Genomic DNA, 24,307 nt, shown 5'->3' with positions numbered 1-24,307 from the left:
GTGGCTTCACAAATGCTTTGCTGCATACCTCGGTTGTAACGAGTGGTTATTTTAGTCAAAGTTGCTCTTCTATCAGCTTGAATCAGTCGGCCCATTCTCCTCTGACCTCTAGCATCAACAAGGCATTTTCGCCCACAGGACTGCCGCATACTGGATGTTTTTCCCTTTTCACACCATTCTTTGTAAACCCTAGAAATGGTTGTGCGTGAAAATCCCAGTAACTGAGCAGATTGTGAAATACTCAGACCGGCCCGTCTGGCACCAACAACCATGCCACGCTCAAAATTGCTTAAATCACCTTTCTTTCCCATTCTGACATTCAGTTTGGAGTTCAGGAGATTGTCTTGACCAGGACCACCTAAATGCATTGAAGCAACTGTGATTGGTTGATTAGATAATTGCATTAATGAGAAATTGAACAGGTGTTCCTAATAATCCTTTAGGTGAGTGTATATATATATATATATATATATATATATGTATACTAGCCTATATATATATATATATATATTTTTTTTTTTTACAGAACTGCTTTTGAAATTACGATTGGTATTATTATACAGATGTAAAGTCATTCTGTTGGATACTATTTGTTCCTTAGTGTAAAATGGAAATGCATGGTAATTTTATTTTACAAATATAAGCAAAAAACTGTGTAAAATGTAACAGTAAAATGTAACTGTGTAAAATTACGGAGTAGGCTATAGCCTATTAAGTTCTTTTAGTTATGAGAAAAATAAATTCAAGTGAACGCGTCGCCACGTTTGTCGAACTCTAATTCAAGCCAGAATAAAACCCGATTTTAGAATAATGCATAGCACCACTCGGCGGTGTGCCAAAATACTTAATTATAAACTTCATTATTTCGTTCAAACCCATCTCAAAACGCTTTGTGACATTTTGAAAAGCCGCGAATGTAATAAGGCCACTGGAACCAGGATCATAACTGAAAGGCGCTGCATGTTATCTCTCAATACAGGAGCAGAAGCGCTGGTTCAGATTTTATTGTTTGTTGTTTAAACGTGCGTATTGCATATTTAAAAAAAAAAATATATATATATATATATATATATATTTGATATGGTCTATTGGTGAATTAGGCTATAGCATTGATTACTGTGGAGGGGGGAAATCCCCCACTGGCAAATCACACTTTGCTTAGGTTACAACAGACATGGGGACTTGTGACTTGGTGACTGTCGACTCGAGTCGCTATTTTTATGACTTGTGACTTGACTTGACATAAAATGAAATACTTGAGACTTGACTCGGACTTGGAAGCAGGCACGTGCACAGGTAGGGCTCAACCTGTGCAGAGCACATGCCCTTTTTGCCGAAGTGCCCTTTTTTTGGTGATGGTGTTTTTTTATTTATTTTTTTATATATAAATTAATGCTATTGGTCACCCTTTAAGTCTATCTGTCTGTTTTAAAAATATTTAGCCAATGAAAGATCTTAAAAAGAGCTTGTGTAAATCTTGTTTGATCCTCAAACGGTCAGTAAAGCTGATAACTCCGCCCCCTCTATCTTGACTGAATGAACTGAAGCTCCGCAGCGGCCGCACAGCAGACAGCAGCTGAACGAAGTTTTGCAAGGGTAAACTACGATCTTGTTGTTTGAATAAGTACTAAACACGTTGTCTATAAAAGCTCATATTTTATTTATTTGATGTCTGACTAAGATATGTGGGACCTGAGAGAGAGGTCTAGGCTAGCATTTGCCATAGTGATAGCCAATACATAGCCTACACTTAAATAGCCTGTGCATACAGTAGCATTTCATTTTTTTATAAAATGCGATTTTGACCAAATGTATTTTACAACAGGAAAAACTGAGCGCCTATATAGCTACAACAAAATGTAATGATGCCGCCGGCGCCGTTTCCATCGGAAAATCATAAGCACATGCGCGCCCCCGCGCTGTTCGTACTGGAACTACACAAAGCGACGAGTGATCCTCGTCACCTAGGTAACATATATTTCTAATAAATGTGTTCTTTGATTTATGATTGCTGATACACTTAATTTATTAACATTTAATAATGTTAGTTATGGTAATAATATTAAATTATGGTTAATTCAAGGCTGTTAATATGCACGTATTCGCTGTCTAATTTTTTAATCTATAGTATTTTATATTCTCCGGTCGTCCTCGCATGTATAAATATAGTTAAACATGGTTTTACTACAATAATGTTGTAGTAGTAACAAAAAAAAACAAAAAAAACATTACAGAAGATCAATGAAATCTTTATATTTTATCATGCAGAATGTAATTCGTGATTTCATTCATTTCAAGGCTTAATTTATTTGATCCAAAATAAGCAAAAACAGTAATATTGTGAAATATTTTTACAATTTAAAATATTTCTATATGAATATATTTTAAAATGTAATTTATTTCTGTGGTCAAAGCTGACTTCAGTGTCATGTGATCCTTCAGAAATGCTTTTCACTGCAACTGTACTTTTCACATTATTTTATAATTTTTTTCATTGCTGGCTTATTTTATGGGAAGTGTAGTGAATAAGAGACCTTCAAGAGACCAACATTGGTCCTCCACAGTATCCGGTTTGTGCCATCAACTGCAACTGTGGAGAGATCCACTTCAAAAATGAGGTTAATTAAGAACCAACTCCGAAGCCTTTGCTCAGAGGAGAGACTCTCAGACCTTCTCCTCATAGCCATAGAGAGGGACATCACAGTGAAGTCATAAACATCTTCAAGCATGGCTCACAGAAGTTTGCTGTTGTAATTAGGTTTAAAGAAGCCCTGAAACTCTGTATATCTATATTATCTTTATTATTATTATGGTTGTTATTAATAGTGAATAAATCTAAAGCTTTTGAGACTATTATGTTTTTTGTATTGAATTTGTCATGAAGATGTGACCATTTCCTCCTTTTATGTAGGCTTACTAAATAATCTTGATATAAAAAAAGGGAGACGGGTGCACTTTTTCAGTTTCAGCACATGCCCCTCAAAAGGTCTGTGCACGGCCCTGCTTGGAAGTTAAAGACTCGGGACTTGACTTGACTTGAGACACGATGACTTGAATGACTTGAGTGTTAATCACATCATTTTGAATATAAAATATATCAATTATAAAAATAAAAAAAAACAAGTTGATCCAGCTGGAGCGCAGGCTGAGAATAGCGTTGTCATGACTGGATCACGACACTATCAGCAGTCATGCCCTCTCGTACCTTACGCACACCACGCCCACTTAGATATCACATCAAAATGTCAGCCGGAGGGGTACCGAGGGTCATTGCTTTCGGCTTCAAGAATTATTCACAAGATGGCAAAAGACGAACAGCGCTTTGCAAGACATGCAACATTAACATTGCGGACAGCCAGACGACAACCTCAAATTTCGTCCGTCATTTGAAGAGCCATTCTGCCCAGTAAGTGCTTGTCAATTTGTTAAAGTCCCCGTGAACTGGAAGTTGCAAACGACTTTTCTCCAGTGTTGTGACGTATTTCCGAGAGAAACGGAATACTAAATGAGGCAAAATAGTGGGCGTGGCATTTTTCCCAACTAGCACCTGATTGGATCTAGAAAAGTAGGTGTTTTCATTCAGCCTGTCTACTGTCAGTTGGAGGGGCGTGATTACGGATGTTAAGCAGACACCCAAACCATCAAACCTACGTCATCAGGGAAGGTCCTCCAATGCAGAGGGGAGGGGAAATTTCAGATTTTGATTAAAGATTACGAAGCCAAATTTTTTTTGTGTGTGGATTGACTTGCATGGATGAATTGTTCACCACAAAACGATCAATTTAGGCAAACAAAGTAAGTATGGTCAATTTTGAATTCATGTTATCTGGTTAGTTGGTAGTTAGCTAATGTAATAATAGCTAAAGTAGCCATTAACCCTTTCACAAGTAAATTTAAACTATTCTAACTGATCCCCCAGCGTGAGTTTTTCTAGGCGACCGTTATTTAGAACCTGTCAGTCACTCACTTTAATGTTTCCATGGTGACGCGTCATTGCTTGTCACGTGACACAGCGCAACCACAACACAGCGCTGAATGAATGATGATCTGCTTTTATGTCATTTTTCCTGTTTTATTCAAAATCTTCACAAATGTATTAGCTATAACATGAAACACTGATATTCCGATTGTCAAATATGTGCAAGTGGATGTGTTTTGTTGTTTAAACACCTTTATAATGATCGCGTTAGTTGAGCTGTATGTACGGCGCCATGTTAGTTTACAACACGTCAATTTCTCAACTTCTCACGAAATACATGAAAGTAAGTGACCGGTGAACTGGGAGAAGAATAGGGTAAAATGTAAAGCTACTTACACAATGTGTATCTGATATGAATAAAACGTGTCGTCTTATAATGGAAAGGATTATTATTGACGCTTCCATAGACATCAGTGTGTATTTTACAAACTACAAATATTTTTTTTGCTAGTACTTATGTGTATTTAAATGTCTGAAACCTAAAATAAAAATTATGTGGTTGAAAACACTGAACAGTTGTGATATATGACAGCACTAAGAGCGTATGTCTCTGGCTCAGCTCCAGCCAACGCGTTAGAGCACGTTTGAATCCATTGATATATACACGAAGCAGAATAGTGGTTCATATGTCTAATGCTTTTTGAAATCTTAAGGCTTTATTCTTCATAAAAGAAGTCGGACATCATCACATTTTTGTATACATTTTTATTTCTTTAAATTAGTAAGCTACAGGACACTGTCTTTCAAAACATGACCTGCGCGAAAGAGAAAAGTGAATGAATGCGTCATTGTACCCAAATGCACTTCCATTTCAAACCAAACTGACGCCCATAGATCAAATTCTGCAGGTAAAATTACAATAATAAGGTGACTTGACTTGGACTTGACCTACTACAGGACTTGACTTGAATTGACTTGACATAGCCTGTGACTTGACTTGACTTGACTTGACTTGCCCAGGAAAAAAATACTTGGGACTTACTTGAGACTTGAAGATTAAGACTTGAGACTTACTTGAGACTTGCACATGTGTGACTTGGTCCCATCTCTGGGTTACAACCATGTTTTAAAAAAACTATTTTTGTAGCCTATTGTCACGGGTTGGTTCAGAGAAGACAGACGAAGAACGTAGTAAACACTTTCTTTACTCGTAGAGACTCCAGATACATAGGAACAGGTGAGACAGCGTGTCAAACACGAACAATACCGGACAATGAACTGAATGCAGACAGGAACTTAAATACACAGTGATGATGATTACATAAACGACAGGCAGCTGTGAGGAAGGTGATAACGATGAAGACAAGCAGGTGTGTAGACAAGAGGGATGCTGGGAAGTGTAGTGAAGAGGCGGAGACAAGACAGACTGTGACATTACACCCCCCCTCCGGAAAGCGCGACCTCGCGCTGCAGAGGAACCAAGGCGGAGTAGATGGAGGGAGGAGCCAAGGCGGAGCAGATGGAGGAAGGAGCCAAGGCGGAGCAGATGGAGGGAGGAGCCAAGGCGGAGGCGGGGCTGATGACACCAGGGGGCCGACTGACAGCGGCGGAGCAGGTGAGAGAGGAGACCAGGGTGAAGCCGTAGAGCCGACGAGACAGGGTGACGCTGAAGGACTGGAGGGACATGGTGAGACCGTAGGCTCCGGTGACTGAAGTGCAGACAGGGACACAGAAGGACACGGTGGAGACAGAGGGAGTGAGGACCAAAGGGATACTGAGGGGAGTGAGGAGTCCAACAGAACCGGGGGGACGAAAGGACGAGGCGTAGCCAGAGGAGAGAAGTCCAAAGGTGAGGGAAGGCCGACGAGGGACCAAAGTGGATCCGGGGGGACGAGGGAGCCTGGCGGAACTGGGGGACTGAGGGGCCATGGTGGAGCTGAGGGAGGTAAGAGCCAAGGGGGAGCAGATGGGACGAAGGGCCGAGGTAGAGTCCTGGTAGAGGAGGTTGGAGGCGGAGGCCAGGGATCCACCGACCAGGCTGGATCAGCAGGGCTGGTAGTCAGGGGTGGACGGGTTGAAAGGTGGCAGATGAAGGGAGGTGGGAGAGGGAGGCTGGGTGGGAAAACAGTCTCTGGCAGGGCGGACGGGACCAGCGGTGAGGGCTCGGCAGGGCTGGACGGGACCAGCGGGGAAGAAGTCTCTGGCAGGACGGTCTCTGGCTGGACGGTCTCTGGCTGGACGGTCTCTGGCTGGACGGTCTCTGGCTGGACGGTCTCTGGCTGGCAGGCGACGGGCTCAGGCTCTGGCGGGCAGGCGACGGGCTCAGGCTCTGGCGGGCAGGCGACGGGCTCAGGCTCTGGCGGGCAGGCGACGGGCTCAGGCTCTGGCGGGCAGGCGACGGGCTCAGGCTCTGGCGGGCAGGCGACGGGCTCAGGCTCTGGCGGGCAGGCGACGGGCTCAGATTGGCTGGACGGAACCAGCGGTGCAGGCTTGGCTGGGCTGGACGGAACCAGCGGTGCAGGCTTGGCTGGGCTGGACGGAACCAGCGGTGCGGGCTTGGCTGGGCTGGACGGAACCAGCGGTGAGGGCTTGACTGGGCTGGACGGAACCAGCGGAGAAGGCTCTGAAGGGCTGGACGGAACCAGCGGAGAAGGCTCTGTGTTTGGAGTGGTGGAGATGGCTGTAGTGTGTGGTTGTGGGGTGATGTCATCTTCAGCCTCACCAACGGTGAAGGCTGACCCACACAACCACAACACATGATCGATGTACTGGACAAACGTGCCTTGGATAGCTGCCGCTGGAGCTAGTTGGTACAGGCTCTCATCTAGCCCACCCCAAAACACAGACTTCAGGACATCATCTGTCCAGCTTACCCCGTTGGAAATTGTCAGGAATTTGGAGACATAATCCTCAATTGGGAGTCCGTCCTGAAAACAATGCACCAAAAGATCGGCTGGGGTTGATAGGAAGCGGCCAACTTCCATACTTTTTCTGGTCCGGTATTCTGTCACGGGTTGGTTCAGAGAAGACAGACGAAGAACGTAGTAAACACTTCCTTTACTCGTAGAGACTCCAGATACATAGGAACAGGTGAGACAGCGTGTCAAACACGAACAATACCGGACAATGAACTGAATGCAGACAGGAACTTAAATACACAGTGATGATGATTACATAAACGACAGGCAGCTGTGAGGAAGGTGATAACGATGAAGACAAGCAGGTGTGTAGACAAGAGGGATGCTGGGAAGTGTAGTGAAGAGGCGGAGACAAGACAGACTGTGACACCTATAGCCTATGAAACCCCATTAAGTTTTTTTTTCTTTTCTTTTTTTAACAGACTGCTTTTGAAATTACGATTGGAATTATTATACAGATGTAAATTCAGTCAATCTGTTGGATAAGATTTGTTCCTTAGTGTAAAATGGAAATGCATGGTAATTTTATTTTACAAATATAAGCAAAAAACTCTGTAAAATGTAACAGTAAAATGTAACTGTGTAAAATTACGGAGTAGGCTATAGATTAAGTTCTTTTAGTTGTTATGAGAAAAATAAATTCAAGTGAACGCGTCGCCGCGTTTGTCGAAATCTAATTCAAGCCAGAATAAAACCCTATTTTAGAATAATGCATAGCGCCACTCGGCGGTGTGCCAAAATACTTATTTTTTTTAACAGAACTGCTTTTGAAATTACGATTGGAATTATTATACAGATGTAAATTCAGTCAATCTGTTGGATAAGATGTATTCCTTAGTGTAAAATGGAAATGCATGGTAATTTTATTTTATAAAATTGAACCCGTGTCATCTAAATGATTGAAACCTAAGTTCTACCACTCGACCACAACTTTTCTCACTGAGAAATGCCCAGAAGTTCTGTTGTTCAGCAGTCAGTGAGAGAAGTGCTCTTCAATCGTCTCATTCCTCAATAGTTTAGCGTCATTGCACCTAATTTATTTTCACTGACATACATACTGAGATAGGCCTATTTTAACTTTTTGATTCATAAAATGTTCTGCTCTAAAAGTTTGTTATATTCTGTTTAAAATGTACTTTTACAGAATTACGTTTTGCTTTCGTTAAATTTAACTGAATCTGTTGTAGCCTATAGGCTATTTAAAAAAAGTTGTATTATTTTTTTGTTCTAAAAGTTTGTTCCATTCTGTTTCGTTTGTTTATTTATTTATTTATTTTTACATATTCAATCAGTCTCATTCTTGTTTTTTTACAAGTGCTGTGTTTTTTTAATAAACAGATAGCCTACAAACAGAGATATTTAATAGTTCACTGTTCGTACAAATAAAAGTCTATATGTATACTACATGTATACTAGGTATACTATAAATTGTATGATCGTTCGTTTAAATAACATTAACCAAATTGTCTTTCTTTAATTAATAATAAAACTATTACTTTTACATGCAGTTTCAACTCCACCAAATCTTTGTTTGTTTCATTATTGTACAGCAAATGTCAATAGCTCTTGTTTTGATTTTTTCATTTTTGTTGTAGGCTTATTTGGAAATTACCATAGTTGTAGTATTTCATCCTTACTGATAATTGACCCTTCGCAGGGAGCTTGATTGACAGGTGATCTGACCAATCATTCTTCGCCATCCGCCATTTTGTCCGACAAAGCAGTCAGGAGAGTTAGTAGATTAACATGGGAGGATTTCAAATTGAAAAACGGAATGTACTGATGCCTTTCTGCGGTTAAAACAACATTCCTTCTTAAGTTCATTCATGTTTATTTGAGGCTATAAATTAACTAGAAGGAAGAGATGATCGGATCATGAGCAGCTTTAACTGATGCTCTACAGCGATCTTTCACGACACATTAAAGAGCCACAAAACGCTATTTATTGTTTAAATTTCTTTTAAAAAAATGACCAAATTTGAAAGGTGAGACTTTGTTTAATATGTTTAATATCAAAAGTAACCTGGTCTGTCCTGTCTGTCGGCGTGTTGTCAGTCCGCGATGTATTTTTCACTGCATGAGAACATGGTGTGTGTGTGTGTGAGAGCAGCATAGCTTGTCGGACATAGCGACAGTAACTAAGGGGGGCGGGTCTTTGCGAACGGTCAATTGACATTAGCTCCACTTACGTTTCAAAAATGCGGCAATTGCTGCTGTTTTGCTAAATGTCCCTTTGCGCCACCGGGCGGTCATTTCGCAAACAACTTTGAAATGCGACTGGTTTATTTTTGTTGCGGTGGATTTGCCGCGGCGGTAATAGGCATTCTGGTTGAGTATCTACTGTAGGTCATTGTTTTATGAGTGACAAAGTGTGTCTGTTGGGTGACAACTTTTGCTAGTGTTTTAAAAGAGATGACTTGATTTGAGACATGTATGAAATCTTTTGGTAGTTTTATTGTGTTTTGTATATGAAATGTATTGCTGTGCCAAGCTGAAAGTTGGTAAGAAGAACTGTGTGAACAGTTTAAAAAAGTGTTGAGAAATGTGTCCTTGTAATTGTATATATATATATATATATAAAAACTAATTGCGGTTTAAGGATAAAATGGGAGTTGTCTCAGTTTGTACAAACGTAAAAAAAGAAATAATTTAACTGACTTTTAAAATTGTCTCCCACTCTTGCTCTAATCTCTGTGAAATGCAGCACAGGCTTTGGCTCAAAGCAAGAGGGGTGCAGAAGTACTTCATCCTGAAAAGGCCAAGGTGATTGTATATATCGGCAGAATAGAGAGGAAGAAAAAAGCGGCGGTAAAGATTGAAAGAAAAGGTTTTGATTCCCTCCTTTGAGTCTTTGGTTTTAACCTAAACCCCTAGAAGCAGCAAAATGTCATGACAATTTCCCCAACCCCCTTAACATTTTCCCCCTTTTTATTTTCACAAGCTTTTTAAACATATATAATAGAAGCGTATGTTGAGTATCCACATGGGATGCAAGTGTTGACCTTGTCAGCTGTGCTCTCTTTGGGTTAATTAAAGAAAACAGCAGTGCAACGTGATCCCGTGTGAAAGGAGTGTGAATTTACCCACCTCAACTGTGTGTGTGTGTTAGATTGTAACAGAGGCACAAAAGAGAAAGAGTCTCTGATAATCTCCTTCCTCTTAGTTTTGAAAAGGGGAAAAAAACACTCACTTTTCCAAAGAGCTCTTGTTTTATTAAGCTTTCCAGTCTTGTTACGGGAACGTTCATATTCCGTACAGAGCTGTTGTGCCATTCACTCCTCAGGGAGTTGAGTAAGCAGGGTACCTGCTGAACAAACTTGTTTTGAACAGTTATGCAAATTAGCCGAATGCCTGAAAAGCAGTAGAAAATCGTTTAGCTAACCGCTAGCCTAAGCCACATCTTCTGGCCGAAGAACCATTTCTGATGGTCAGGTGTGCATCAATCCAAATATATTGTAGGAGTTAGCCTTATTACACATGTATTAGTACAAGCGAGAGCTGGCCCCAGCAGGAGTCTCGGTGCTTGGCTGTAGACTAACATCTCATTAGAATGCAGCAGCCCTGTGTAACCCACGACGTCACTCATGATTAGCGCTATCACTATTAGCAAAACATAAAAACATACCCCCTCTTTCTCCAGAAGCGATTTTCAAGATTGTAAATCAGACCGGGTGCGTTGGGATGCGTAAATAAAATTAAAACTTATTAAAACATCCGCACGCTGATCAAAGTTGCACTCATAAACAGATTCGCTGAATCAAAGAAATTAGCTGCTGCCTTTTCGGAAAAGTTCTTGCAGTTTACTCGGTCGCTGTATAATGAAGCGAGATAGAGGTGAAGGAGGCTTGAGGGGAATGAAGATGTCTTTCTCTAAGGTCTATTTCATGAGTATGTCCTTCAGGAGGCCATTCACAGCTTTTAATACTGAATTTCACAATGGATTAAGACGGAAGATCTCCGGGCTACTGCTTGTTAAGCTGTTAGCTGAGGAGTGGCTTCTCAGGGTGAATGTTTTCACATGATGTAGGGCTGCTCCCACAGAACCCAAAGGCACTCTGCCATACAGTAGGTTCAAGGACGTGATGAGAGGAAAGTGTCTGTGGAATAGGGTTTAAATAGTATTTGTGTTGTAGAGCTGTTCTGCTTGTGCAATATTGACTTAAAGGTTGTGTGCAAACTGAGAGAGACCGTTTGTTGTTCCTTTTTTATTACAGTATCAATGAAAGGAATGGAACTTGATAGTTTTCATTTTGAATTAACGATTTGTCTGGACACAAAAGATACATTCACACTGCAGCTGAATATGACCCAAATCTGATAAAAAAAATTCCCCTCATGTGATAATTAATTCATGTATTTATTTGTTTGTTTGTTTGTTTGTCACTGTGAACAGCAAAAATCATTCTGTATATATATATTTTTTTTTTGCAATGTGACTTTAGTTTGAATAGTCATATTGTACATATTCTAAATATCCACTGATCTATAATATAATAACTGTATTGCTCATGATGTCATAACACATTCTATTGAATTAATGGGAAGTCATCTGATTTAAATGTGTAAACCAACAAGTCATTGGGCCCTATTTTAATGATCTAAGCACATGGTCTAAAGCGCACGGCGCAAGTGCACTAAGGGCGTGTCCGAATCCACTTTTGCTAGTTTAATGATGGGAAAAATGGTCGGCTTGCCTGGAGCATGGTTTAAAAGGGTTGTCCCTATTCTCTTAATGAGTAAAGGGTATGTTTTGGGCATAACGTGCGATATACCAATCAGAGTGTAATTTCCCATTCCCTTTAAAAGTCAGTTGCACTCGCACTATGGCGGGTTACTATTTACATGGCGGAATTTGCAAGCGAAAAGACTGAACGCATCTCCAGAGAGCAAACAGATCTGCTCGTGCGTAAGGTTAAAGCGCGCAAGGAGACCATCTACGGGACAAGCCGAATTCCACCATATCTTTATGTACACAATGTAGCCAACAGCCATATCACCCTGTAGCCCAAGACTGGTTGCCCACTGAAGCTAAGCAGGGCTGAGCCTGGTTGGTACCTGGATGGGAGACCTCCTGAGAAAACCAGGTTCCTGCTGGAAGAGGTGTTAGTGAGGCCAGCAGGGGGTGCTCACCCTGTGGTCTGTGTGGGCCCTAACGCCCCAGTATAGTGACGGGGACACTATACTATCAAAGAGCACCGTCCTTCGGATGAGACGTTAAACCGAGGTCCTGACTCTCTGTGGTCATTAAAAAAATCCCAGGATGTCTTTCGAAAGAGTAGGGGTGTAACCCCGGCATCCTGGCCAAATTTGCCCAGTGGCCTCTGTCCATCATGGCCTCCTAATCATCCCCATATATATATATATATACACTGATTGGCTTCATCACTCCACCAGTAAGCTGATGTGTGGTGGGCGTTCTGGCGCACTATGGCTGCTGTCACATCATCCAAGTGGATGCTGCACATTGGTGGTGGTTGAGGAGATTCCCCCTTCCATGTGAAGCGCTTTTAGTGCCTAGAAAAGCGCTATATAAATGTAATGAATTATTATTATTATTAATCTTTTACATTGTAATCCTTTTTTATTTTTTATATTTGGCTAGTTTGTGTGCTGCTGCGCGTACCTGTGTTTGTAATAAGCAGAGTGTACGCGCATTGTGGACCCGCCTATAGACGCACATTACTAACGCACTCTTTAAATAACAAAAAAATATGGCGCAGTCTATTTCAGTTGCCTCAAAATAGCAACGTGCCAACAATGCGCCTGAACACACCTCGTTTTCAGACCAGCACAAATGGGCGCAAATGTATTTGCTATTTAAACAACGTGGCGCAGGACGTGAAAATGATGACTGCGTCAGGCGGAAACTAGCAAAAAACATTGTGTTCGGGTATATGATAGGGCCCATATTTTTTAAGTCTGTATATTCATACAGTACATTGTGAATGTTTTAAGCAAATAATTTTAGTTTCTTTAATTGAAAGTCTGAGATTTTCCCTGCTTATTAAATGTGTGTGAGTGAGTTACGTTCATCCTCATCAGAGTGTCAATATATCAGGACATTAGACGTGCTCATTCTGAAAATTTTAATACAAATTTATGCTGTATTAAGCACATACAACTTAATTTGCCTTGTACAGTTATTCACTTTAGTTATGCAATGGTTTTGTTATATAATATTGTTTTTATTAGGACAGTAACAATGTAAATGATTCAACAGTGTTTTACAGCTTACATTTTGGTTAAATTAATGTTTAATTAAGCAAGTTATACAAATAAAACTGCAAACTGACATTCTAGTAAAAAGAGAATTTGCATCGTCCAAACTTTTTTTTCCCTCAAATTCTCCAATATTCTGAAGTGGATGTTGGTCAGTGCAAAGTTATCAGAAAATCAGCAAAAAATGAATGGTAATGTTTGCAGTATATTGTATACATTTCTGCTAATAAATACAAACACATTCATGCCTTAACATTATTCAGTTCCTTTATGAAAATAAATCAAAATAATGGGCTAACTTTAAGAGTTGGGTTTGGTAATATATGTGCATCATGTAAAGATAACAAGCCCCTATAATAACAATTTTATGGACATAAAATTAAATTGATTGAACCAAGAGTTTTTGGAGCATCGTTTTTATTTTATTCCTGATGTGTTTCGATGGTAATTAAATTTGATTGTTTTTTTCTCTCCATGTTTCAGGTTAAAACGTAAAACACAACTTCAGGAGGACAGCAAGGATTTATGGAACAAACTAGTGTTCTATAAGGAGGAGAACAAGAAGCTACTGTCTGACAAGTAAGTGTCTGTCGTTTTGTCAGGTCCTGTAGAGCCATCACAGTTTTTATTAGCACCCAGCAGGATTCTGCAGAAAATTCACATAGTTGACTGCAGGAAAATGATATTGTCATTTCAAACATAACTTCGGGCAACATCTGTCCATTTCAAAGATTTTTTTTTATTACATTTACAACCGTACGTTACGGTGATTGCAACCAGGACTGAAATTTTGGATCACTTGTAAGTATTTCTAAAGCTAGTAAGTTAAATATTTTGATCAATTGTCCAGGAATTTTTTGTTGTTGATGTTGACTGTCAAACGCTCTATACCACCTTGACGAAAAATAAATAAATAAATAAATAATAATAATAATGAATGCAGACGAAATGATTTCAGGTTTTTCTGGAAATAACTTTCTGAAAACAACACCGGAACACTGAATGCAGATGCTTGGTGCAACTCCAGACATTTATAGCAGCTAAACACACTGACATTCCTGTCTTGAGGTTTGCTCCCTGGAGTTTTTTGGGGGGTACATTCGGTGACAGTCAGTGTGTGCGCGTGTGTTAATTACTGCTGATCTCGTCTGCTGGAGGTGTCGCGCTTCATTAGGCCGCCTTGGCCCTTTCCTTGCCAGGCCTCATTTGGCCCATCCTTTGCTGAGGGGTCTAACCCTGCCAGCCAGTGCGGCCTGGCCCTCCCCTGCTTGATCTCTACCCCCGGCTCGCTCTTACAGGAGGGCTCACTCTTTTCACGCCCCCACCTTGCCTGCTGCCTGTCCTCCTAATCCCAGCTGAGCTCATTATGATGTAGCCTGGCTGCCTCCCTCTCTCTCTTTGAGCCTGAGCTGTCCAAGCTAATTACAGGCTAGCAGCCAACACTCCCCGTTAAGGGCCTTCTGCCGCGGCGCTCGCACTAACGCGCTGCTTGGAAGTGACCTGCGAGGAGCACGAGGGAGCTGCTCTCTTTCCAGCCACGCAGCACCTGTCCTTCGGGGTTAGCCATGATCCCTGTCATGCCCGTTCCAGCGAGCACTGAGCAAAGTTAGGCCGGCCTAACTCGTGCTTTCGGGGGGCTTTAGGGAGAAAAAAAAGCATACAATGTCGGGGTGGAAAGGGAGCACTGTCTTTGATCTCCACTTGCCCGAGACGAACATTACCGACTGTGTGATTGTGGAAGCACAGGTCCCCTGCACGCTCTCTGTTTCTTCCTCTTCCTGACTTCAATTCGTTTGCACTTAACCTTGCTTTATTTATTGTTTGAATGGATCGAAACATGCAAGATGTAATTAGGCTGGTATTCTTTATCAAGCTGTTATGTGGGACAGCAAGCTAAATTACTGTTGATGGCCGACAATTAAGGATGGGCCGTGGCAACGGGTCTGCACTGGCAGAAGATGGCAGGTTGCCGTTTTACTGACCGTATTAGGATGATTGTGCTTGTGAAGGTTGCGCTCATAAGCATGGCGATGATCTGCTAATGGTTAATTACCTTATTGCGGCCTGTAGTTTTAGGCGGTCTTAATTGCCGGCAGAGACTGCTGCTGGATACTTACTGAGCAGCAGTAAGTCACCTCTGCCTTATCTTGCTGCCCTCATTTCCTTCAAGCGCTTTTCACAGTCACAAGCTTTTTTTTCCGGTCTATTCTGCACACTTTCGAGCGGATACGAGTTCAAATGTCTGTTTTGGGCCTCTTGTTATATTGGTCAGTGACATGATAAAGAAAAGGAAAATTGTTTTTAGTTAAAAACATTTATGATGAGTTCTTTAACATACTCTTTGTATTCATGTTGGTTACATATAATTTTCGAAAAGATTTTGGTTTACGCATAACCCAATAATGTTATATATTGTAATAATATTAATCAATATTCATTCACTTTTAGTCTGACTATAATGGCATGTAATTTTAGTGATCAAAAATAACAGATGATGGAAAAGTGCAATGTTAATTAGTTATTCATTGTCTGTTTTTATTTATACTTATACCGTTTTAGTGCACTGCTACAGAAAGAGTGTAGATTCACAATGTGAATAAATCGTTCTTTAGTTTGTTCACTTCGTCATTTATGTCATATTGTTCAGAATCAAGTTGTAATATTACGTTTATGTTGTGTATGTTTAATTAATCGCATATGTATAAGATAAGTTTGGGTGAGTTTTTTAAATTAGCAAAATGATTAAGTTTTACTTCATTCACTGTTCAACTGTGAGCTTACTTATGCAGCTTACACAGCTAAAGCGGGCATTCCTGGCATAATTGACTATGATTGGATTATACAAAAGAATCATATTCTTTGATGTAGCCTATGTATATGTAGGCTCTTTACTGTATGTATATAAATATATACACTTACAGTGGTGTACTTACCAACATTTTGAGGAACAAAAATCTACATATATAATTTTAAGGTTTCCTTTAGTTCATTATATAAAACACAAAGGAAAAAAATCCTACATGAGAAATTGCTCAATAACTTAACAGCTTTAACTAAAAATATACATAAGCGTAACAAAAATGATTCCGATAAGATTATTTTTTCAACATGATGTTGATATCAATGTGTTTCAAAGCTTAATTTTGTGTCAGGCACTAATTTGCAGACTCATTGAGGCAAAACAGATCAGCCAGAAATTTCAAAAATGAGAATTAAAAACAAAACAAAAGGAAGGGAAGGGAAGGGAAGGGAAAATATTGTTTGGGAGCGTTTCAGTGAAATAGTTAACCAGGACGAATCAAGTGATATGTAATGGCTGTAAAGCGCTGTATATGACAATAAACTAATAAAGCCTATCCAGCCTTTGATTGGGCTGAACGCATTTAATTTCTTGTGTGTGTGTTCAGGAAGTTGCAGTGACGGAAAAGGTGGCATTACAATTTAAGTTTGAAGGGAATAAAGCCTCTGTTTAGGCTATGAAGGAAATGTAATTTTGCCAAAGTAGAACTTTTACTTTAAATAAATGTTCATTTAAAATCAGCCTACTTCAGTGCAATATGTTACCATATCATCACGCTTAACACTGAGAATTAGAATAACTGTAATGTGGCGATCGGGTGCGGATATCTAAATCAGAGAGTGGCAGATTCAGGGGATGTTATAGCTGATCCATGCTTCTCTACTGCATAGTCTTAACTTTATAAATTAAATATTGATTAATCCTTGTTAAAGCTACGAACGTTATTCAGTCAAGATCAGTGAGTGATTTTCTCTTTGTCTTTTGTTGTTTGAGTAACATTAGTGATATTCTCTTTCGTGTCTTTTTGCGCTCGAATCTGAATGGTTAAAAATTGCTTGTATGTTTAAATTGACAAGTCTTACAAAACACGTGCAAATTATAACATTTTGTTACGATGCAGCACTGGTTCAAACGGGCAAGTGACAATTCCAAATATAAAGTGTCCTGAGCATCTTTCACGCTGGCCCTGGGCCATCAGCCAATCCTTATTTTTTAGCCTGCTCCCAAATAATTTAAATACACAAATTAATTTAAAAAAAAAAAAGATGTTGATTGCATTGTTAGTGTATTTTGGAATAAATTAATAAACAAAACAATGAGCATTTACATTAGCACATTACCTGTATTTGTGCAAGACTGCCTCGATATGTCTGTATATTTTTGTGTGCATTTAGATAATCATTTAGATTTTTGGCCTTAGGGACTCATGTGCCGACTGCTAATAGCATATTAAAATCAGCAGGGAAACAGAACGACCTATGAATGCCTGTGTTTAATAACAGAGGAACGCTTGCACAGCCGACTCACACCCATTGTCAGGAACAGATCTGGATAGCTCTCTGGAGAGAACATTCAATATCAATTGAGCAATTCAGTCAATTGCTTGGGCAACTAAAGCTGAGTGTTGGATGCTTTGAGATTAAAATATCTTGTTTGGTAGCGAAACATGACTGGATTTGCTTTGGTATCATTTGTACTGTGCCCATTTGTAATCTCTTCCCCCCGCTCTTAGGGCTTTTTTTTTTCATCTGCTCTTTCTTCCTCATTATGCATCTGCCTCTACTCGGGTTGTCCGCACTTGTTAATTGTTGCTTAGGGTTTATGGGTAAAAAGAGCCAGGAATTATTTAGGCCTCATAAACAGAATAAACAGCCCTTAGACAGTGATAGCTACACTCAAACGACATCAAAGTATAAATTACCCAGCCATTAAGCTGGAAAAAAGCCTTTGAGATGATTTACGCTGCTCGCCCTCCACTGAGTGTGACCATTACAGACATGATCCCCGACTTTGACTTTAATGAAGTTTAATAAAGTTTACCCTTCTTGTGCCGCTGTTTTTTGCTTTTCATCTTGATTGCTATAAGGTATTAGGAGTAATGAGTGTCTTTTTGCCCTGGGTCCCAGACAGAGAGACAGAAATGGAAGAACGTATAAAGTCAGAATGCTTGATGTCGGTTTTGAAGACTAGCACAACTTTTGCCCCCTCCATTAATTATTTGTTTGATTAATGATGCCCTAAAATATGCAGCTCACCATTCAATGATTGAATGTTTTGCTGCTTCTTTAGCTCATTTTTAGGATAGGAAACTAGTAGTAGATGCTATTGAAATATCTCTTTGCTTGCATCTTAGCTCAATTATTCTGGATTTTAACATTTAAGTGGAATGTCTTATATTTTTATGAATGCTAATTTTAGGAACTCTATCCTTGACGGCAACACTTTTCAGTTCCCCAGATTATGCTGTCCCCATGCTTATGTTACAATGGATGTGGACCTATTCACACAGAGTGCAAATGTTTCCCACAAACAAGACTAGGCTAAATCTAAATCATGCAAAGTTTGCCTGACAGTAATGCATGTGATGTCAATGACCTCTAGTATAGTGCTTTTCAAAGTTTTTCATGCTAAGGGCCCCCAATTTTAATGATCTCCTTGCAAGGGACCATCCATCCATCTATTTTCCAAACCACTTGTCCTATGTAGGGTCGTGGGGATGCTGGAGCCTATCCCAGTTTCTTGGTAACACATTGGATGGATGGCCAGTCCATTGCAAGGTTAGCACACACACACTCACACATTCACACACTCACTCACACCCACAGGCAATTTATGGTCTCAGTTTCACCTATGCAGCATGTCTTTGGATCATGGGGAAAACCACCTTAGCGAGGGATCCCTTTCCAAAAATATAAAAGGCTACTACATATCCATGCATGAATACCCATTTATATTGTGTGAAATTGTGATATTATATAACATGTAACTAAAACAAAATAATTGGCTTATATATTGTGTCTGTACTGAAACCAAAGCAAATTATTACAATATTATATTAAATTATTTTGTATTAAATTGAAAGCATATTGTTCTGTAAAGTGATGTGGCTTCTTATCACAGAATGAGTTAGAAATTATTGTATAGTATTCTTAACTGTGATAAAGGCTATGTTGATTAGCATTGCATTATAGTATAGTATTACGGCTGCCAGTATAAGTTAAATTGTCTTATTAAAACCCTGAGATGGCTGGAAGAACACGGATAAACCATATACTGTCGCAATCGTGTGTTTATTCTCTTCCTGTTTAATCAGTCACAACATCTTTTGAATTATGGGTGACACTTCCAGTTTGGGGATCTTCCATTCAAAACATAAGCTTGCACTATAATCATTATCCATCAGTTTGACTGAATGAGCTGTATTTTTTTCGTCATGTTTTATTGTCAAACGTCATGAGAGAATAATGTAACGCTTGGTATTTTAATGTGATATGGTATCACAAGAATATCTATGGCAAGAGCTCTTTTCAGTTGCTGCTTTCTTTTACTCCTGATTATTATTATTTTTTTTATCCTTTGTATTCCGCTGAAACAGTATGAAAAAAAGACAACATAAACTCTGCATTTGTGGTCTGTTCTCTCGGTTTAATTTACGATATATTCCATTAATAATTCACTGGAATACACCAAGAATCTCTCGTTTTTCTCACAAAATCCTCAATCTCTTTCCAAGTGGTTTTTCAAATGGATGCTTTAAAATGTAATTGTCTCTTTTTTTCACTTCTAATCTCTATTAACAGAGTTTACCTGGATGTTTCTAAAGCAGGGAAAAACAATTTATTATCTGTCAAAATGACGGACAGCACTTTGAAATATTATCACGCAATGCTAAAGTTAATGAACATTTTTGATTAAGGCCATGTATGTTACATAATACAGATATATATTACCATGGTATTACCACCTGTTCAATGTACTTTGTTGATGTTTATACACTTTTAAATATCCTTTTAATGTTCGATGGTTGAACGGTAAGTAAAATAATGTCATCTCATTGTGACTGGTTTTTAACATTATTGCATGCATAGAGCAAAAGTTTCACTGATTGTTTACAATTTAACGGAAGTTACACCCATAATTCATGCAAAGCATCATGGGGCACAGGAAAAAGGTGGATCAAGTGGACTCTCTTGTGGACTTTCCGTGCGAGGGCGCCCTCCGGCTTTCAGTTTGAAGTAATCGAAAAGAAATCGAAAGTTTTAAGTTATAGAAGGCAATATATTCTATCAGAAAATGATAGATAGATAGATAGGCTAGATAGATAGATAGATAGATAGATAGATAGATAGATAGATAGATAGATAGATAGATAGATAGATAGATAGATAGATAGATAGATAGATAGATAGATAGATAGATAGATAGATAGATAGATAGATAGATACAGTAGCTAGATAGATAGATAGATAGATACGTAGATAGATAGTGTTGCTATGCAGTTGTTAGGGTGCTCGGGCTGGTTGTTGCTATGCGGTTGCTAGGGTACTCTATGTGGTTGCTATGCTGTTGCTAGGGTCCTCGGGGTTGTTTCTAGGGTGTTGCTATACGGTTGTTAAGGTACTCAGGTGTTGCTAGGGTGTTGCTGTTTGGTTGCTTAGGTACTCAGGTTAGTTGCTAGGGTCTTGCTATGCAGTTGCTGGTGTTGCTGTGCAGTTGCTAGGGTACTCAAGGTGGTTACTAGAGTGTTGCTATGTGGAGTGTTAATGATAGATAGATAGATAGATAGATAGATAGATAGATAGATAGATAGATAGATAGATAGATAGATAGATAGATAGATAGATAGATAGATAGATAGATAGATAGATAGATAGATAGATAGATAGATAGATAGTGACACCCATCATGCATATGTAAACTTAGCCAGAGTAAGGACTTAATTAAATAAAAAAAATGTTTGCATGATGAGCAAACCTCTTTACTCCCATTTACATGCAATGTTCCATTAATACGTTTATTAGGAATTGTGGTGGTTTTTATTCACTTGTACCCCGATGTAAAACACAAAAATGTTAAACTTAAATGCAATAAGCCTGTTTATTTTCATTGCCGTCTCATTCAATGCAGAGTAAGCTAAGACTAGTGGCAATGAGTTGTGCTAATAATATACCGTAGTTATGTAATTCAGGGATTTTGAGTGAGTTGTGTGAACTTGTGATCAAAGCAATCCATGGATTCAACACATACTATGGTCTAAAATTATGTTTTTTGTAAGTAGATGAATTGGGACACAGGCTTTATTTCGTTCTTGAATTAATCTGTGTTTAAATTATAAAATACATCAATTGAGTGAATGATTCAATAAATCACTTATACAGAAAGTTACTAGTTTGTTAAATGATTTATCTGTGCACAATTTTTTAATTCATGTGTCCTCGTAATCTTTGATCAAAATCATTAACGTCCCCTCTCCCTCGCAACAACTCTCTTCTCTGATGACGCAGGGCTCCAGACTAACTTTTTTTTACTAGGAGCACTGTAGCCCCTTACTGAAAATTTCAGGAGCACAAGCAGAAAATCTAGGGGCACACCTTAAATCAACCTGCAATGCAGTTTCCCCCATTTTCCCCCATTTTGACTGTATTGCTGACAGATGCCTTAGAAATAAGTAAACTTAACTTACAGAAATTACAATGTGCAGTTTTATTTTAAGTTCACAGGGCTGCAGACTAACGCCGGTGCCTCTAAGCTCTACAGAAAGTGGCGCCAGTCCCTGATTTTTTAGCACTGGGGGGCTGACAATAAAGCACTGAGCTTGAGTTGAGATGAGTTGAGATAAAATTTACTTTATTGTCATTCATAATATCTACATATTAATTCAAAAGCAAAACAAGTATATATATATATATATATATATGTATATATATATATATATATATATATATATATATATACACTCACCGGCCACTTTATTAGGTACCCCATGCTAGTAACGGGTTGGACCCCCTTTTGCCTTCAGAACTGCCTCAATTCTTCGTGGCATAGATTCAACAAGGTGCTGGAAGCATTCCTCAGGGAGTTTGGTCCATATTGACATGATGGCATCACACAGTTGCCGCAGATTTGTCGGCTGCACATCCATGATGCGAATCTCCCGTTCCACCACATCCCAAAGATGCTCTATTGGGTTGAGATCTGGTGACTGTGGAGGCCATTTTAGTACAGTGAACTCATTGTCATGTTCAAGAAACCAATTTGAAATGATTAGAGCTTTGTGACATGGTGGAAGTAGCCATCAGAGGATGGGTACATGGTGGCCATAAAGGGATGGACATGGTCAGAAACAATGCTCAGGTAGGCCGTGGCATTTAAACGATGCCCAATTGGCACTAAGGGGCCTAAAGTGTGCCAGGAAAACATCCCCCACACCATTACACCACCACCACCAGCCTGCACAGTGGTAACAAGGCATGATGGTTCCATGTTCTCATTCTGTTTACGCCAAATTCTGACTCTAACATCTGAATGTCTCAACAGAAATCGAGACTCATCAGACCAGGCAACATTTTTCCAGTCTTCAACTGTTCAATTTTGGTGAGCTCTTGCAAATTGTAGCCTCTTTTTCCTATTTGTAGTGGAGATGAGTGGTACCCGGTGGAGTCTTCTGCTGTTGTAGCCCATCCGCCTCAAGGTTGTGCGTGTTGTGGCTTCACAAATGCTTTGCTGCATACCTCGGTTGTAACGAGTGGTTATTTCAGTCACTGTTGCCCTTCTATCAGCTCGAACCAGTCTGGCCATTCTCCTCTGACCTCTAGCATCAACAAGGCATTTCCGCCCACAGAACTGCCGCTCACTGGATGTTTTTTCTTTTTCGGACCATTCTCTGTAAACCCTAGAGATGGTTGTGCGTGAAAATCCCAGTAGATTAGCAGTTTCTGAAATACTCAGACCAGCCCTTCTGGCACCAACAATCATGCCACGTTCAAAGTCACTCAAATCACCTTTCTTCCCCATACTGATGCTCGGTTTGAACTGCAGGAGATTGTCTTGACCATGTCTACATGCCTAAATGCACTGAGTTGCCGCCATGTGATTGGCTGCTTAGAAATTAAGTGTTAACGAGCAGTTGGACAGGTGTACCTAATAAAGTGGCCGGTGAGTGTATATACTTGTATATATATATTAGTATATATATATATATATATATATATATACTAGTTATATATATATATATATATATATATATATATATAACTTTAAAGGGCACCTATTATGCAAAATACACTTTTACATGGTGTTTGAAAATAAATGCGTGTTGGCAGTGTGTGTACACAACCACCCTATAATCATAAAAATCCACCCAGTGCTTTTTTTTTAATCCCCATAAATCATAAGCATTGTCTCAGAACAACCCGTTCTCAGATTCGGGGCAAACTGATGCAGATTTGCACAGGCCCCTCCCACGACTGTTGACTGACACTGCCGTATAAACATAGACCTGCCCTGAGTGAGCTGTACACAGTCCGCCATTGTTTCAGTGCCGGAGCAGGTGTAGACAAGAATGTCTCCTAAGCGATTGAGGTATTTTGTTGTAAGATGTTAGAATGAACATAGCAGTCTTTATTTACTCCCGTTGTTATTCGAGGATGGATCCGTACCAACTGTTCATGATCCAGCTTACAGTCTCCGGAGCGCTTGTCCTAACGTTACTGGTCACGGCAGTAATGGAAAGGAAAGCGTGCGCTTTATTACAGTTCATCGGAGTCATTTACGGATATAAAATTTACCAGTTTATTAAGCACCCCCTGAAAAGGTTTGTATATATTTGTTTTCTGTTAGTTGTAACGAGTGTTTTTGTGTAGTTCGCTGTGTAATTTGTGTATGTTGATGATAATGAAAGGGGGAGAGAGAGTTTATGGATAAGACTTTAATGGGCACTTCTTATACTGTGTTCATTTAGCTCTTACAGTGATTTTCTAGAGTAAAACGTACTCGGTTACTAACGTAACCTCTGTTCTCTCTAGAGAGGGAACGAGTACTGCGTAATATCTTACGCTATGGGGAAAACCTCTTTTCCACGAGATATTGAAGCCCAAAATTATCCTTAATTTTTTATTAATGTAAAACGCTTTGCAGCAGCAAGCATACCATAGGCGAGATAGCTCGCGCGCCTATTGGCTGCTCTTGCGGCAAATGCAGCAGCCTATCGAGAGAGACTCTGCGTGACGTAATGACCAATGGGGGCACTTCGCGCCCATTTCGTCACGTCCCGCCAGAAAGGGCGTGGTCTCGCCCTATAAACATAGCTCGATAAGGCTGGTACACTGGTTTTCATCGCCGAAGCGAACCAGAGCGTATTGTAAGCACGGCAAGATACGCAGTACTCGTTCCCTCTCTAGAGAGAACAGAGGTTACGTTAGTAACCGAGTACGTTCTATTACGAGAGTATCT

At 39.7% G+C, this 24,307-nt stretch overlaps 1 protein-coding gene across 3 annotated transcripts in view; it reads left to right on the top strand.

The window, feature by feature from the left end:
* The window catches only part of cntln (centlein, centrosomal protein), a 175,796-nt gene that overhangs the window by 77,660 nt on the left and 73,829 nt on the right, over nucleotides 1-24,307 (top strand). For all 3 annotated transcript variants that reach the window (XM_056265144.1, XM_056265143.1, XM_056265145.1), the window contains one exon: nucleotides 13,540-13,635. In XM_056265144.1, the coding sequence (XP_056121119.1) occupies nucleotides 13,540-13,635 (96 nt within the window). The remainder of the gene's footprint in view (nucleotides 1-13,539; nucleotides 13,636-24,307) is intronic.

This window comes from Rhinichthys klamathensis, unplaced genomic scaffold (genome assembly GCF_029890125.1).
Source record: "Rhinichthys klamathensis goyatoka isolate OS25496 unplaced genomic scaffold, OSU_Roscu_1.1 h1tg000229l_1, whole genome shotgun sequence".
In the NCBI taxonomy this organism is placed as follows: Eukaryota; Metazoa; Chordata; class Actinopteri; order Cypriniformes; family Leuciscidae; genus Rhinichthys; species Rhinichthys klamathensis.
This window is presented reverse-complemented; position numbering and strand designations above follow the sequence as displayed.